This window comes from Bidens hawaiensis, unplaced genomic scaffold (assembly GCF_021521415.1).
Source record: "Bidens hawaiensis isolate Kalapana, Puna unplaced genomic scaffold, B.hawaiensis_p1.1 tig00004733_1, whole genome shotgun sequence".
In the NCBI taxonomy this organism is placed as follows: Eukaryota; Viridiplantae; Streptophyta; class Magnoliopsida; order Asterales; family Asteraceae; genus Bidens; species Bidens hawaiensis.
The window spans coordinates 333,688-348,785 of NW_027491292.1; the positions used below are offsets into that span (position 1 = coordinate 333,688).

The 15,098-nt window shown below is 33.9% G+C and overlaps 1 protein-coding gene across 1 annotated transcript; it reads right to left on the reverse strand.

Annotated features, from left to right (window-relative positions):
* Positions 1-3,674: 3,674 nt before the first annotated feature.
* Positions 3,675-13,335, reverse strand: LOC143627764 (receptor-like protein 4). The gene is made up of 10 exons (XM_077097514.1): positions 13,254-13,335; positions 13,017-13,162; positions 11,224-12,130; positions 10,349-10,493; positions 10,185-10,256; positions 10,026-10,094; positions 7,098-7,163; positions 6,816-6,893; positions 5,201-5,406; positions 3,675-4,045 (listed from the first exon to the last, which is right to left on the reverse strand). Exons 1-10 carry the CDS (start codon positions 13,324-13,326, stop codon positions 3,945-3,947), a joined length of 1,863 nt encoding a protein of 620 aa, XP_076953629.1. The 5' UTR covers positions 13,327-13,335; the 3' UTR covers positions 3,675-3,944.
* Between the last annotated feature and the right edge of the window lie 1,763 nt (positions 13,336-15,098).

The following is a 15,098-nucleotide window of genomic DNA, read 5'->3' on the forward strand; positions in this document are numbered from 1 at the left end:
CTCGACTTTGTCATAATGATAACATAAAAAATAACAAGTCAACCCATCCAATTTTGTGAATATTTTGTTTCATTTGAGCATAGTTTCTCATGACATGTTTCCCATATAACGTTCTAATCCCCATTGAAGGAAAAATTAATGTTGACATAAATATTTCAAAATTGATAGAAGCATTAATAGGCATGGGGGTGGTATGTCGAAAGTGTTCGCAATCTTTTCTTACATTTTAATAGTTGAGGGAAAAATAGTTAGTTTGCCAAATCCCGAACCTTTTGATTATTTAAAAAAATGCCCTTAAAAATAAATTTGAAACTCGAATCATGTTTAAAATTCTAACTTTCATACTTTTGACATTTTAAAGTCAGCACTTTGAACCCATAACAAATTTGACGATAAATCTATTTTGCATTATCAAACTTTTAAAAATACTCAAAATTTTCATTTTTGACCCATAACAAATTTTGACATAAATGTAGTTAACTTGTACCAAATAATCTATTTACCAACTTTTGACCCATAATATCAAATTTTAGTTCCATAAAAAAGATGTCATGCTTAAGGATTGGAGCACATGAGGTTTTTACTTTTGTATTTTTAAATATATAGTACTAGCTTTTGAATCCGTATATTATACGGGATTTGTCAATTGATAAAAATTAATAAGATATGCTATTTGAAATAAAGACACAAAATTAAAGTAAAAAAAAATAAAAAGTCTAAAATCTCAATTTTACAAATTCAATAAAATCTCTTTATATACAATATTTGTAATTTTATCACAAGTACTATTTCGTATTATAAGGACTATAAATATAATCAACGTCTTTTGATTTTATGTTTCTATTTTGTATCTTTTTTTTTCTTTAAAACAATTCATTTTAATAATTTGAACATCGACAAATCTCATGTATTAGAAGGGAGTTAGAGCTAGATGAAATAAGCAAATGATAAAATGAATATATTTAGGTTTACACTTATATCCTAATTTTCTTCGTAATTCTCTATGTTATAACCCTTTGTCAAAATGGGTTTGACCCATGACCTATGAATAACTAGGATGAATAAGATAAGAGATTAGAGAATTAGGAAACAAATTTAGGCTATGATTGAATATAGTTATGACGCCTAAACATCATTATTTTTGTTTATTAGAATGGTAAGATAAGATTTCAAAGGATATAACAAAAACAAGAGAAACTTATTCATTGGATCACAAATTCACAAATATCAATCTTTTCTCTGCCCATTAACAAGCTTTTAACTCAACTGGTATTGAAAGGTAAGTGAAAATTTAAGCTGAAGACAGCAAGGTATCAAGTTTGGTCTCCAGCTTATCCGATAACAACCTGGTTTTATTAAAGTGGGCCTTTAGACGACGGGTTTTCCTCGAAACAGAATGAGGGCTTGGCCTTGAGCTACCCAGCTCTGTCTACGGTCGCAGATGCATGGGATCGTCTTTTACCATTAGATTACCCCGGGTCTTATTCATTGTTCATTCAAAATAATAATAATAATAATAATCCTTCTTCCAATACACCACATGAACAGTGTGAAAACGACCAAAATGTCTAAATCGAGTTGAAGATGGAACCAGTAACATATTGTAACAATTAAGTTTTCAAATCATTCATAAATAATCTTGTACTATAACATATTTATTTAAACGCTTAATTAAAATTAGCACTGTTAAACTTTTGAACTTAAGAAAGCCAAACACGCTGACTTTTCCATTTAATTACAAATTTTATTATATAGTTCATATATTTGACTTTTAATTTTAAAAAGAAATAGCTACTCTAAAAGTAAAAAAGAATTACAAAAACTTTTTAAAAAAATAAAAATGCAACATTTTATTAGTTATAAAAATCTAAACAGTTAATGCGGAAAAATATCATATATCGGTCAAGTAGACAAGTGCCGATATCTGAGATATCGGTTATCGCAATGAGATATCAATGGGATATCGGTAATTTTAATATCTTGTGAAATTCATATATATAGCAATTTAACACTAATAAGTCAGTATAGTCTCCTATCATTAACAAATTAACCTTTTGCAACTTGCAAAACACTAACACTTGTAGTAAGTAAGAATTGATTAAGACTTTATACACTAATATTGAATACTAAAAGTTGATAATTAAAACTTAAAACACGGATATTTGGAATATCGGTGATATATCGGTCAAATATTAGTCCAATATCGGTCAATATCATTGATATTATCGGTACCGATATTCTGACCGATATTTTGACTGATATTTCACCAAGAAACCGATAACCGATATACCACTGATACATCGATGTATCAGAGATATCAACTGCATAGATAAAAATAAAACTAGTTATTTAGTAGGTTCAGTAAGTGCAAATGCTCTAATTGTTCAATAAAATCCTATCAAACCCTATTATTATTGTAAACTGTCCAGGAACAAATGTGAAATCAATAGAACAATATTCTGGTTAAAAGCAGTAAAAAAAGAATTTATTGGATGAAAAGGTTAGTAGAATTGAGGGTTAAAACTTAAAAGCAGTAAAAAAATCTTGTTTAAACAGTCTCGTGACATTTGAAAACAGAATAAATCAATACGTTAGAGTCGATGATTTTTCATCCAAGCAGGACCAAAAAAAAAAACAAAAAACAAACCTGATATAGGAGATGGTGCCTCTTAAACATACTTCAAAATGCTACAACTACAATTAGAGGTGCACATCCAAACCAGTCAGTGACCGGTTTTCAGCCGATTCTCTAAGCGGTCCCTCTGTAACCGGTTTTTACCCGGAGAAAACAGGCGGTTGGTAACCGCTTGTAAATTTTGGCCCAGAAACTGGTTAATAACCAAACCAAATAACCGAAACCAATTTTAGGTTTTTTATTTATTTTTTTTAAAACCGGTTTCTTCCGGTTATTTACTGTTTAACCGGTTCAGTTATACCAGTTAGGGTTTTTGTACTTGAAAACCGGTTAATACCCAACCCAATTAACCGGTCTAACATGTTAATTGGCCGTTAACCACTAACCGGTTATTAAATAAACCGGTTTTCGAATAACCGGTTTGTGCATTTAACTACAAAGTTAAATCTCATACAGTGTTAAGCATAAAATTCAACTTGACCAGCCAAGGCAATAACTCCACTTTTAATCTCAACAGGCCCATTTTTCTAAGACAACATCATACACTTCAGAAATTTAATTTGAGGTCTCATCAAATTAATGTACAAAAAAAAGCACGTTTTAATTAATAGATATTGAAAAATTATATGTTACACTACAAATGTAAGGTGTCAGTGTCATCATCGTACTCAGTATATCCCACCAATAGCAATGCTATGGTAGGGTCTGAGGAGGGTAAGATGTAGACAGCCTTACCTCTATCCCATAGGGATAGAGAGGCTGCTTCCGGTGAGACCCCCGGCTCGATAGTAGTTTTGCATCAAGCCTTGGACATAAGGCACATAGCACTATCATCGGGACACCGGCTGATCGGTGCATGTGCCCTTGTCTTTCGGCTATCAACGCCACCACATGATGCCTGATTAACCTTCCGCCACTTTTAACGTTATTTTCACGAGATTAGTAAAATAACGTCAAAATTAGTGCAATTTTACTTTTGCCCACCCGAGGGTTCACACATATATACATTATATGCGCGCACCGCAAGCAGGACGTCAGTGTATCTATCTATATATGGTTAAAACAATTTAAACAACCTTTAGTTCCAAATCTACATTCATCAAATGCCGAAAATTGAGCAATGATACACGAGCGGCATTTGGCAAATCGCTTATATAAATACCAAAACAAAGATAAATAATACACCGCGTTCTATTGACAAATTGGTTTAATCTTTCAAGTTGTTGACGGTTAACCGACGTGTCTACTTTTGTACCAATAAATTAACCCGGTCCGCACCATGTTCTTTGGCTAAACGTGTCGGTTAGTTTTAGTTGTAGCTCGGTATGAACCCTTTGGCATGTTGGCTCTCCATTTCAAGAGCCATTAAAGACTTTTGTCTCTGATATTTGTTCCTCTTTGCAGCAAGAGCTGAAATAAAAATGTCAAAAAGAAACTATTTATTAAAGTGTTTTCGAGCGATAAACACATATTATACGCGATTATCAAAGTGTGTCTGGACACGTCGAGGAACCCATTAGGATCTCGGGCATACCCGTATATGGTTTGGGTAGAGGTGCAAATACCGGTTAACCGGTTTGAAAAATATTGGGTTGCGAAGCGTAACCAGTTATTGGTCAAACAGTCAAAACCGGTTATTGCCGATAACCGGTTACGCTTCCTAACCGGCTTTTTAGTGAAAAACACTACTCGTATCCGCTTAGGTTCGGTTAATAAGCGATTGACCTTATTAATCTATTGGAACTAGCTTCATAAAACACTAACCTTAACCTATTACTGGTGAATCGGTTTCGGTTAACCGATTCATATGTGAAATCCCCACCCGGTCCCTAACATATGGTTTATATCGGTAACAAACAGGATTCTACAATACCATTTATTCGTTAATAAGCATTTTCAGGTCCGTTTTAATTAACCAGTTCAGACTTGCGCCTCTAGTTTTATGGATTAAAAATTACCCGCTACGATGTCAATTACCCAAAACTCAATCTCAAACTTAACTAGAAAACTGGCTTGAAATAAAAAAATTATTATTTTTTAAGTTATATAATATACTAATATTCTGTCATGTTCCGTTGTGGTAAAAAGGGTATGCATGAAACCGAAAAAACCGATCTTTAATCAAAATAACTGAACCAAAACAATAACTGATCATCTGGTTTATGTTTTCGTGAAAATCGAATCTTCGGTTTGGTTTCGGTTTTACATGTAATTAAAACCGAAAAATAAAAAAACGATTCAAACTTGTGGATTTTCATTTTTTATTTTGAACTTTTCAGTAATTTATAATAATTTAATAAATAGTGTAACTCAAACTTTTAGCCCAAATGTATGATAATCAATAAATCATTTATATGTAATATGTTATTAACAAAAACATTTAGGCCAAATTTATTATTTTGGGCCGATATTTTTCTCGGCCCAAAAATTTCTAGCCCTAATGGCAAAACTGAATGGTGTTCAAAAACTCAAAAACCGAAGTTTCAGTTTTCGGTTCGGTTTAAGCCCTGATATTTTCAAAAACTAATATTATAACGGAATACTCGTCCTATAAAATGTACTTACACATTAGCTCTTGAGGTAGACCGAAGTCATAATCGTTACGCCGTCTTCTTATACATACAAATGTAATTACCAACGCCAGTAAAAACACGACACCACACGAGACCCCGACTGCAATTTTACCGACTTTTGACAGGCCCCCGTTTTTCCATAATAAAGGGCAATCGGGCAAAGAAGGTCCACCACATAACCGTTTGTTATCAGTAAGGCTGTATAATAAAATAATAATCAAATGGGTTAAAAAAAAGTAAATATAAAATATTAAATTCAGTAATCATATGGTAGCAAGTAGTAAAAATTGTTTAATATGCGCGAACAAGTGCCTACACATTGATCTTTTGAAAGTCGGTTTTCGTTTAAAGAATTTTTTAGGTCACTTTTGTATTGCTTTGAAACTTCTTTTAATTTATATGTCCATGCTGAGTTATGTGTTTATATATATCATATTTGTTTGTTTATACATGTAGAGAACAATTGTAAGATGTACCTTTTTTCAGGTTATACTTAACAAACCTTGTTTTTTGAGTTTATAATACGGTTTATTATTAGTTTGTCACCATTTGTTGCTTTGCCACCCAACACAATCTTTGTCGGCCCACATTTTCCACCCATATCGAAAATTTTCAGTATTCAAAAATTGGAATTTGAAGAATCGAAAAGCATCGGATTTCGTGATTTGTATGACGGCCAGTGGCGATTACAAAAATTTTCAATACATAGGGCAAAATGTGGGTCAGCAAAAATTGGGTTGGGTAGAAAACAAAAAAATTGTTACAAAATTATATTAAACCGTTGATATAACTCAAAAAAAACATAATTTGTTAAATATAATAGAAAAAGGTAAATAATAAAATTGTTCTATACGTGTATAAACAAACATGCTATTGGTGGGATTTATACTGGGTATGGTTGTTGTTGTGTATAAACAAACAAACAAATAAAATAAATATAACAAATAATTTAACATAAAACTTGCGCTTAAATTAAGAATTCCTTTTTTTCCTTTTTTCACTATGTTCATGACATTCTAAACCTTGGTTCAAAAAGCACGAGGCGCCAAGGTAAACAGCATTAGGAAAAAAGGCGTGAGTCATGTAGTTCTGGGTCACAATTAGGGTTGTAAACATAGCTTTATTTGGTTGTGCGCATACGTACGTGATGCACGTGCCTCAGAAAGATAAGCATATATATCAAATTTTGAAACTTGGTGAGGTCATTTTCCATATAAGGCGTATTACAATGAATAAAAAGTCAAGCATCCTTATAAAAATGATTAATGTTCTTAAAAGGGAATCATATATTCTTGTCTCTAATCGGGATTCAGTTCAAGTAATGCGTATATTCTATCAATTATTCATGTGATTTCACTATATAAGCATATGAAAGGACTTAGAATAGATTTATCTGCTTCTACCCTCCTATATCAAGTGCTTTGTGCTGGTTTCAGCGAACTGCATAAAATTGAAGACCACTAGGATTTCGAATAAACTACTAAGACTACACTAGTACTTATTTTCTCACTAAATGGTAAACTTAAATTCTGAGTAATGTTAAAATATTGACTAGCAAAGACCGAAATATCATGACAAAAAAGAAGTGAATGAAATTTATGACATACTCGATAGCTCCACCATGAACACCAATTGAGAAAAGTTCCTCCGGCACTTGTCCCTCTAGTTTGTTACCATTTAAGATTCTGAGAAGCGATTAAATATAAAAGCGTATATTAATAACCTTTTACATTATTAAGAACAATGTTTAAATTTATTAAAAAAAAACCCCCGATAATTGACTAGAAAAGAATGGAAGATTATTTTGATGATTTTGGAAAGATGTTCATTGCCCAAAGAAACAAAACGTAAATGTGGATTAAGGAATATAGGCATATAGCAAAGCTTACACAAGTTGTAGATTTGAAGTTAAAGTATCTGGTATGGACCCTTTAATCTGATTGTTTGATAAATCCCTGCATTTATATGTTAAAACAGTGAGACAGCATCCCAAATATCAAAACGTAAAAACTGGCAACCTGTAGCAATGAAAATGTTAGGAAACTTGTGTGAAAATTGTCGAATTATAGGTGAACTTTGACCAAATATTCACACTCAATTAAATTATTATATAACTTTTACAAATAGCCCTGCTTGCGGTGTGCGCATATAAAGTATATATGTGTGGACCCTTGGGTGGGCAAAAGTGAAAGTGCACTAATTTTGACGTTATTTTACTAATTTCGTGAAAATAGCGTTAAAAGTGGCAGAAGGTTAATCAGGCATCATGTGGTGGCGTTGATAGCCGAAAGACAAGGGTACATGCACCAATTGACTGGGGTCTTGATGGTTGAGTGTTATGTGCCTTATGTCCAAGGCTTGATGCAAAGCCACTATCGAGCCGGGGGTCTCATTGGAAGCAGCCTCTCTATTCCTATTGAGTAGAGGTAAGGTTGTCTACATCTTACCCTCCTCAAACCCTACCATAGCTTTGCTATTGGTGGGATTTACTGAGTACGATGATGATGATGATGATAACTTTTACAAATTCAAGCATATTGTCATTAAATGCGACCAAATTCTCAAGCTTTATTAGATTTAATTACTATTTAGATAATTTAAAAATAGAACAAAATGTGACCAAATTCTCAAGCTTTATTATATCTGAAGTCCAAACGTTTAGTGAACCGTTTGGCGGGAAGTTTGTTTAATTAATAAACAAACGAACATGAACGGAACTTTTTTTCATTAACAAACTAACATGAGCGCATGTCTCCTTCGTTTATTTATGTTCATTCATGTTCGTTTGTTTACATTCGTTCATGTTAGTTTGTTCGTTTATGTATTCACTTAAATCGTTAGACCCGTTACAAATTAGTGTAGTTTTATTAATTTTTTAGGCGCAATAGATTGATATTCGTGTTTACTGAGTACGATGATGATGATGATGATGATGATAACTTTTACAAATTCAAGCATATTGTCATGAAATGCGACCAAATTCTCAAGCTTTATTAGATTTAATTACTATTTAGATAATTTAAAAATAGAACAAAATGTGACCAAATTCTCAAGCTTTATTATATCTGAAGTCCAAACGTTTATTGAACCGTTTGGCGGGAAGTTTGTTTAATTAATAAACAAACGAACATGAACGGAACTTTTTTTCATTAACAAACTAACATGAGCGCATGTCTCCTTCGTTTATTTATGTTCATTCATGTTCGTTTGTTTACATTCGTTCATGTTAGTTTGTTCGTTTATGTATTCACTTAAATCGTTAGACCCGTTACAAATTAGTGTAGTTTTATTAATTTTTTAGGCGCAATAGATTGATATTCGTGTTTACTGAGTACGATGATGATGATGATGATGATGATAACTTTTACAAATTCAAGCATATTGTCATGAAATGCGACCAAATTCTCAAGCTTTATTAGATTTAATTACTATTTAGATAATTTAAAAATAGAACAAAATGTGACCAAATTCTCAAGCTTTATTATATCTGAAGTCCAAACGTTTATTGAACCGTTTGGCGGGAAGTTTGTTTAATTAATAAACAAACGAACATGAACGGAACTTTTTTCATTAACAAACGAACATGAGCGCATGTCTCCTTCGTTTATTTATGTTCATTCATGTTCGTTTGTTTACATTCGTTCATGTTAGTTTGTTCGTTTATTTATTCACTTAAATCGTTAGACCCGTTACAAATTAGTGTAGTTTTATTAATTTTTTAGGCGCAATAGATTGATATTCGTGTTCACTCTTAATTGGTGTTTATTCCATAGTCACAAGGATCGCTCAAAATGCCACGAATTTCAATCTGGATCGTGCGTACCCAAACGCGGTACGAGCATGATCAGAGTTCGCTTTGGATCGCGATTCAATTGCTTCAATTGACGTTCCGGATCTTCAATTCAATGGTACCGGATGCTTTTAGGATCGCTAACCAATTCAATTCGAACCACAATCTGCTTCGGTTGAAACCGGAACGCCAATTTGGAGTAAGAATTTGGAAGGTTACGAAGTTTCTAAAATTCAATTGATTGGTGCTGTAATTATGGTTATGGATTTGGATTCTGCATAAAAAGGAAACCTGAAATTTAATTTGTTAATTCTACCATTTATTTATCTATGGTTAAAAATTTAATTAATTCAAAAAAAGAGTTGATTTCGCATTAATTTAGTTTATTATTAATTAGGAACATTTTTTAACTAGTACATCGTACCACATTATATGGTACATCATACCGGAGCGACCCGAAATGAGCCTACGCCCCTTCGTACCGAATTTTAGAGACCTAGCGAATTGCGATCCCGTACCACGTTCCCGTGCCGGAGCGTACAGCGATCCATGTGACTATGGTTTATTCAGTTATGTTCGTTTATATTCGTTCATCTATGTTCAATTATAAACGTTCCTTTATGTCCGTTCACTTTGTGAACTGTTTGTTTATACCGTTAACAAATGAACATGTACACGTTCATTTTCTTAAAGAATGAACACGAACACGAACACGAACAAGAAAACCCCGTTTGATTAACTGTTTATGTTCAGTTGTTTGGTCGATAAACAAACGAACATGAACATGCATGTTCATGTTCGTTCGGTTCATTTATAGGCATAATGCAAATATTGAAAACTTGTGAGAGAATTGTTTTAGTAAATAAAATTTCACCATATTCTTTTAATGAGAATTGACCAAATACTTATATTTTATTTAAATTATCATATTACTCTTACGAACTCTCGCGTGTTCTTATAAAATTCTCAAGCTTTATTAGAAAATATTTAATTACCATTCAGATCATTTAGAAATTTAAATGCTTACAGTTTCTTAAGAGAACGCTGGCCCAACCCTACAGGTATAGTACCTCCTAACGAGTTAGAACTTAAGTTCCTGCAGTTAAAAACAAACTTTAAATAAATATAAACCGAAAATAAAAAGAGCCAAAACACACACAATAAAAAGCAGGCAGATGATACTTACAAGCTTACCAAGTTAGTCAAAAGAGCAACTTTATCACTAATATACCCTTTCAACCCTTGACTCCCAAGATCTCTGTAACCATAACCACATATATTAAATACATAATAATAATAATAATAATAATAATCACTTTTCCATTAAAATAGAACATGTGCATAACTTACATTCGAGAGATTACAAGAGCAGATCCATCTTGATGGCAAGTAACCCCCTCCCATGCAACCCAACTAGTAGGAGCACACGGATCACCGTTCCAACCCATTCTCTCGGGAACGCGTAACGATTCCTTTAATTCTTGCATAGCAGCAGCTGAATCATCACAGTTTTAAGATGATTTACAAAGAATCATCAGTTTCATGTTGATTGTAAAAGAGACTGGGCTTATTAATATATCTGAAAGTTGTGAATAGGGGTGTGCATAGCCCGATTAACCAAAGCTAACCAATAACCGATGGGTCGGTTTTGAATTTTCTTTTATTATAACTGATATTAGTCGGTCGGTTTTGCTTATTCATATTTATTATATCCATAACCGACAAAACCGAACCGACACACGATTTAGTAAATCCACGGTTAACCAAAAGGCATGAGAGCACAACAGTGGCTCATGGGCAAAAAGTTGATTTTTTTTAAAAAAAGGTACTCAAGTTAAAAAGAATAAAATGCTCGATTTTATGGTGTAATTTTTTTTAATTATGCTCAATTTTATGGTGTAATTTCTTTTAAAAAAAATCATGGTAAAAACAAAAATAAAATAAAATTATTATGTAGTTATACGTAATTCTAAGTCACTGCCTTGATAAAGAATGAACTACAGATATTAAAGCTATGATGCATGAAGATTTGTTTTGATATTATTTCCTTGTAAATAATGTATCTATAAATTCATAAAGATTGTATAGTTGGTTAACTTTAGTATATAAATCAATTCAGATAATTGATTTATTTAACCAATCTTTAGGGATTCAGTTAGCTACACTGTCTATATATAGTTTTAACTTGACAATCTAAATGTAATGATTACCGTAACTAATTATACCTTGCGCAGGAACCGTCATGATATCGGCTGGAACAATGGCATAATTCTCGAGCCCACAAATTAAAGGCGAACCGACAACAGGAACAAGTTGCACAATCAAGTAATCAGCGCTCAAATTCTTCGCAACATAATGATAATCATAAGCTGCAAAGCCTCCAACTTGTTTAAATATATCGATTCTAGTAACATTTATATCATTTATAACCACATCAAACACTCTTTTCCCCTTGTCGTTCACGCTAACGTCAATCTCCGCAAAGTGCAGCCACACGAGATAATCCAGCTTCGCATCAACTGGCAACTTGTACTCCAAATTGCCTTTCCCAGTTAGCGTTACCGCAGATTTATACAACTTTTCCGGAAAATAGTTAGGACTCACACCTGCATTAATCACATTTCTAACCGCGGTAACCGCCTGAATCCCTATCGTATTAACCGACCGAAACTTCTCGTCCGCCTGCCACGCTCGACCGAACTCATCCGTGTCATTACTAAACCCTGGCCCCCACTCGGTATCACCGCTGCTCAATCTACCGTAATTTACTAAAATTGACGAGTCATTACCGGTCAAAACCGGGTCATACGACGCCGGATCAATCCGAATCAGCTCGATCGAACCGATAACCGGCGGATCAGTCGCGATACTATACAAACACACATCAGCATCACCGTCTGAAGTGAAAAACATAAGATCTGAATACGCACCGAACCGGCTAAGATCCTCCTGCCACGGAGACCGCCACGAGAACACGACGGTGCCTTCGACAGATAAATCAAAGCTCGGCGAGTGAGATTTGCCGTCGTAGTTATCGTAAACAGTAAAAGTGCGTAAATAATATCTTCCTGTTGGAATATCAGGGAACGTGTAACAGTTCTTTTTACCGGAGGAGATTGGAAAGTAACGTACCTGCAGGTGAGCAAAAACCGAACCGTTAACCGAACCAAAAACCCACGAAAATGAATCGATATTAACCGAAAACCAAATCAAAAGTAACCAAAAATCAGTTATTGGGTATTTTTTCTACCATCAGTTAACCAATCAAAATTAACCGAAAACCAACCAAACCTAATCGAAAATAACCAAAAACCAAAGAAACCAAAGCGAAATTAACCGAAAACCAAATAAACTGAATCAAAATTAACCGAAAACAAAATTAACCAAAAATCAGTTATCGAGTATTTTTGTACCCTCGGTTAACGGAACCGAATCATAATTAACCGAAAACTGACAAAACTGAATCGAAATTAACCAAAAACCAAAGAAACTGAATCGAAATTAACAGAAAACCAACAAAACCAAATCAAAATCAACAGAATACTGAATCAACCTAAAATCGGTTACAGGCAATGTTGTAGTAGTCGCTAGTCAGGTGGTGGGAACAAGCAATTAATCAAGATTAATCGAATCAAACTTTAATGTATAATTTCAGTTTCATATATATACACACACGCATATTTTTATATGTAATTTTCAGTTTAATATACACACATACACATTCTGGTCGGAAATTGGCTGGAATCTTGCTAAAAATCACTGATTTTGACTAAAACCTCGCTGATTAAGTCCCAATAATCCCGATTTTGGCCGGATTTGACCATTAACCGATTAACTGGCCAACTAGCCCAAAATTAATCACTCGGGTGGGCACCTAGTCGGGATTTTTACAACCATAACCGAAATTAACCGATCCAATCTGATCCAAACCATTCATAATTTTTATATATATTTCTAAGCTTTACATCTCCATTCCATGTATTTAATTAATTAACCGAATAAACCAAACGATCCGTACCGTTTTTTCATGGAACGACTGGAAGTTAAGCGGTTCAGAGACGATGCCGGTCGAGCCGGCGGACGCGAACCGGTCGGAAAGCCACGTGATGTTGAAGCTATCAGTGGCAGTGGCTGAGCTGCCGCAGTCAATGTGGTACGCCGTGTCTGTTACAAAACAACACACAGTTAAAGGTGAAGTTAGTGCGTGCGGTTAATATTAATAGGTTGTTATGGACGGAGAGAGTGACGGCGTTACCGTAGAGGAAGGAGGATGACGGGAGGATGAAGGATGTGAGGAGGATGAGAGTGACGACGGTGGACGGAAACATGACGGTGACGGAGGTTTGGATTTGACGGAGGAGAAGGTGAGTTGTGTTGGAATAATATTATGGGGTTTGGGGATTTGGGGTGTTTGGAGTAACGGCGAGATTGACGGAGGGAGGAGATGGTGACTGAATGGGAATGGAAGTGGTGGTGGGGTTGTTTTAGAATATTTAATGAGTTGGCAGGTGGATTGGTGACTTTTTAATCCTTTGTTATTTTTTTTTATTTTTATACAATAAATTACAAAGTGGGTTTTAAAAAATATATATTCGTTATGATCGGTTTAAAACTCAATACCGGTTTAGTTTGATTAACAAAAGTTAAAATTAGTTCCGGTTCGGATTGAAACAGGTTTTTTGACCAGGTTATTATAGGTTTTGGTTCAGGTTTTGCACGGTTTTGGTTCGGTTAAACGGTTTGGAACCATTTTTTGTGGAGAAAATTACAAACCGGTTTTGAATCTACGGTTTCAATCAGTTCCAAATCGGTTTCTACGTAATCATTTTCAAGTCGGTTCGGTTAACCACTCACTTAATGGATTAAGGAGTGTTAAAAGCAAGATGAGTTAAAATGTTAACGAGTGGGAAACCACTCACTTCATAGTGAGGGGGTTAAGCGGGATTAAATCGTTTTTACTTTAGGTGAGATGGAGTAAAAAGGGTAAAGTAAGTTATGACACCTACGTGAAGTTAAGGGGCATGAAGGTATGTCACGTGATCTAATATTCGAATCTTGATACATTAATTAGGGATTTTTATACCACTAATGACATATTTCATCAACTTAAAAAATTAATTATATAATTTCCACTTCTTAAAAACCATTAATTATATATTTCCAAACCAACAAATCAGTTACGTATCTTTTACTTCCTAATACATTTGTATCGATTTAATGGATTTGTTTATTAATCGTTTTTAAAGAAGGAAATATAGCCTAGGGCGTTAAAACTGGGTTGGCAAAGGCTAACGAGTGATATACCACTCCATTCATAGATTAAGTGGCGTTAAATGTAATGTGGGTTAAAATGTTAATGAGCTTTAGAATCTCCTATATACACACACACAATAATTTAAGAATTAATTTTACATTAAATAAAGAGAGGTAAAGAAGGGTTAAACAATTTCCTTAGGATGAGGTGGAGTAAAATGGGGTAAAAAAAAATACGATGGGATGCCTACATGGAGTTAAGGGCATGAATGTATATACCCCATGACCTAATTGATTTTTTAAGTTCGAGAAATATATAATTAATGGACTTAAAAGAGGGATGCATGTAAATGCTCCTGTTAATTAAACAAAAATAAATTAACAAGAAGGAAGAAATATGATTGGTCCATTGACCAACTATTTTACCCCAAATGTCATCGTGAGAGAAACGTGTTGGCCAAAATTCGCCAAAAACAACTATATAACATAATGATATTTGGAAATTTAAAACAAAAAAAACGTGTGAAACGTCCCTACTACAGATGCCTTTAGAGCATACGTAGTGGAAAAATAACTTACGCGTTTTCCAAACCACATCAACAGAAACCGCCCCAACACCAAAATGGCTTTGGCATTTTCCAAGCATTTCGGGTACAGTTCTGAGTATAGAAAGGAGGCTTTTTTGGGAGGGGGGGGTGTGAATAGAAAGATTTTATATATAATTTTTTGACTTATTGAATTCAAACATAACATACTTTTTTTGTAAGTAATTTTTTTTACTGTTTATTTAATTAAAACTATTACACCTTTTTTGCAATCGCTACAGAAGCCTTGATGAATTGAAAGA

Bases quoted from the DNA above. Each gene is read 5' to 3' on its own strand.
- LOC143627764 (XM_077097514.1), bottom strand. From the start codon at position 13,326: ATGTTTCCGTCCACCGTCGTCACTCTCATCCTCCTCACATCCTTCATC. The intron at 10,494-11,223 runs GTATAATTAGTT...GTGATGATTCAG, and splicing joins CATGACGGTTCCTGCGCAAG to CTGCTGCTATGCAAGAATTA. The intron at 10,095-10,184 runs GTAAGTATCATC...TTTTAACTGCAG, and splicing joins TTGACTAACTTGGTAAGCTT to GAACTTAAGTTCTAACTCGT.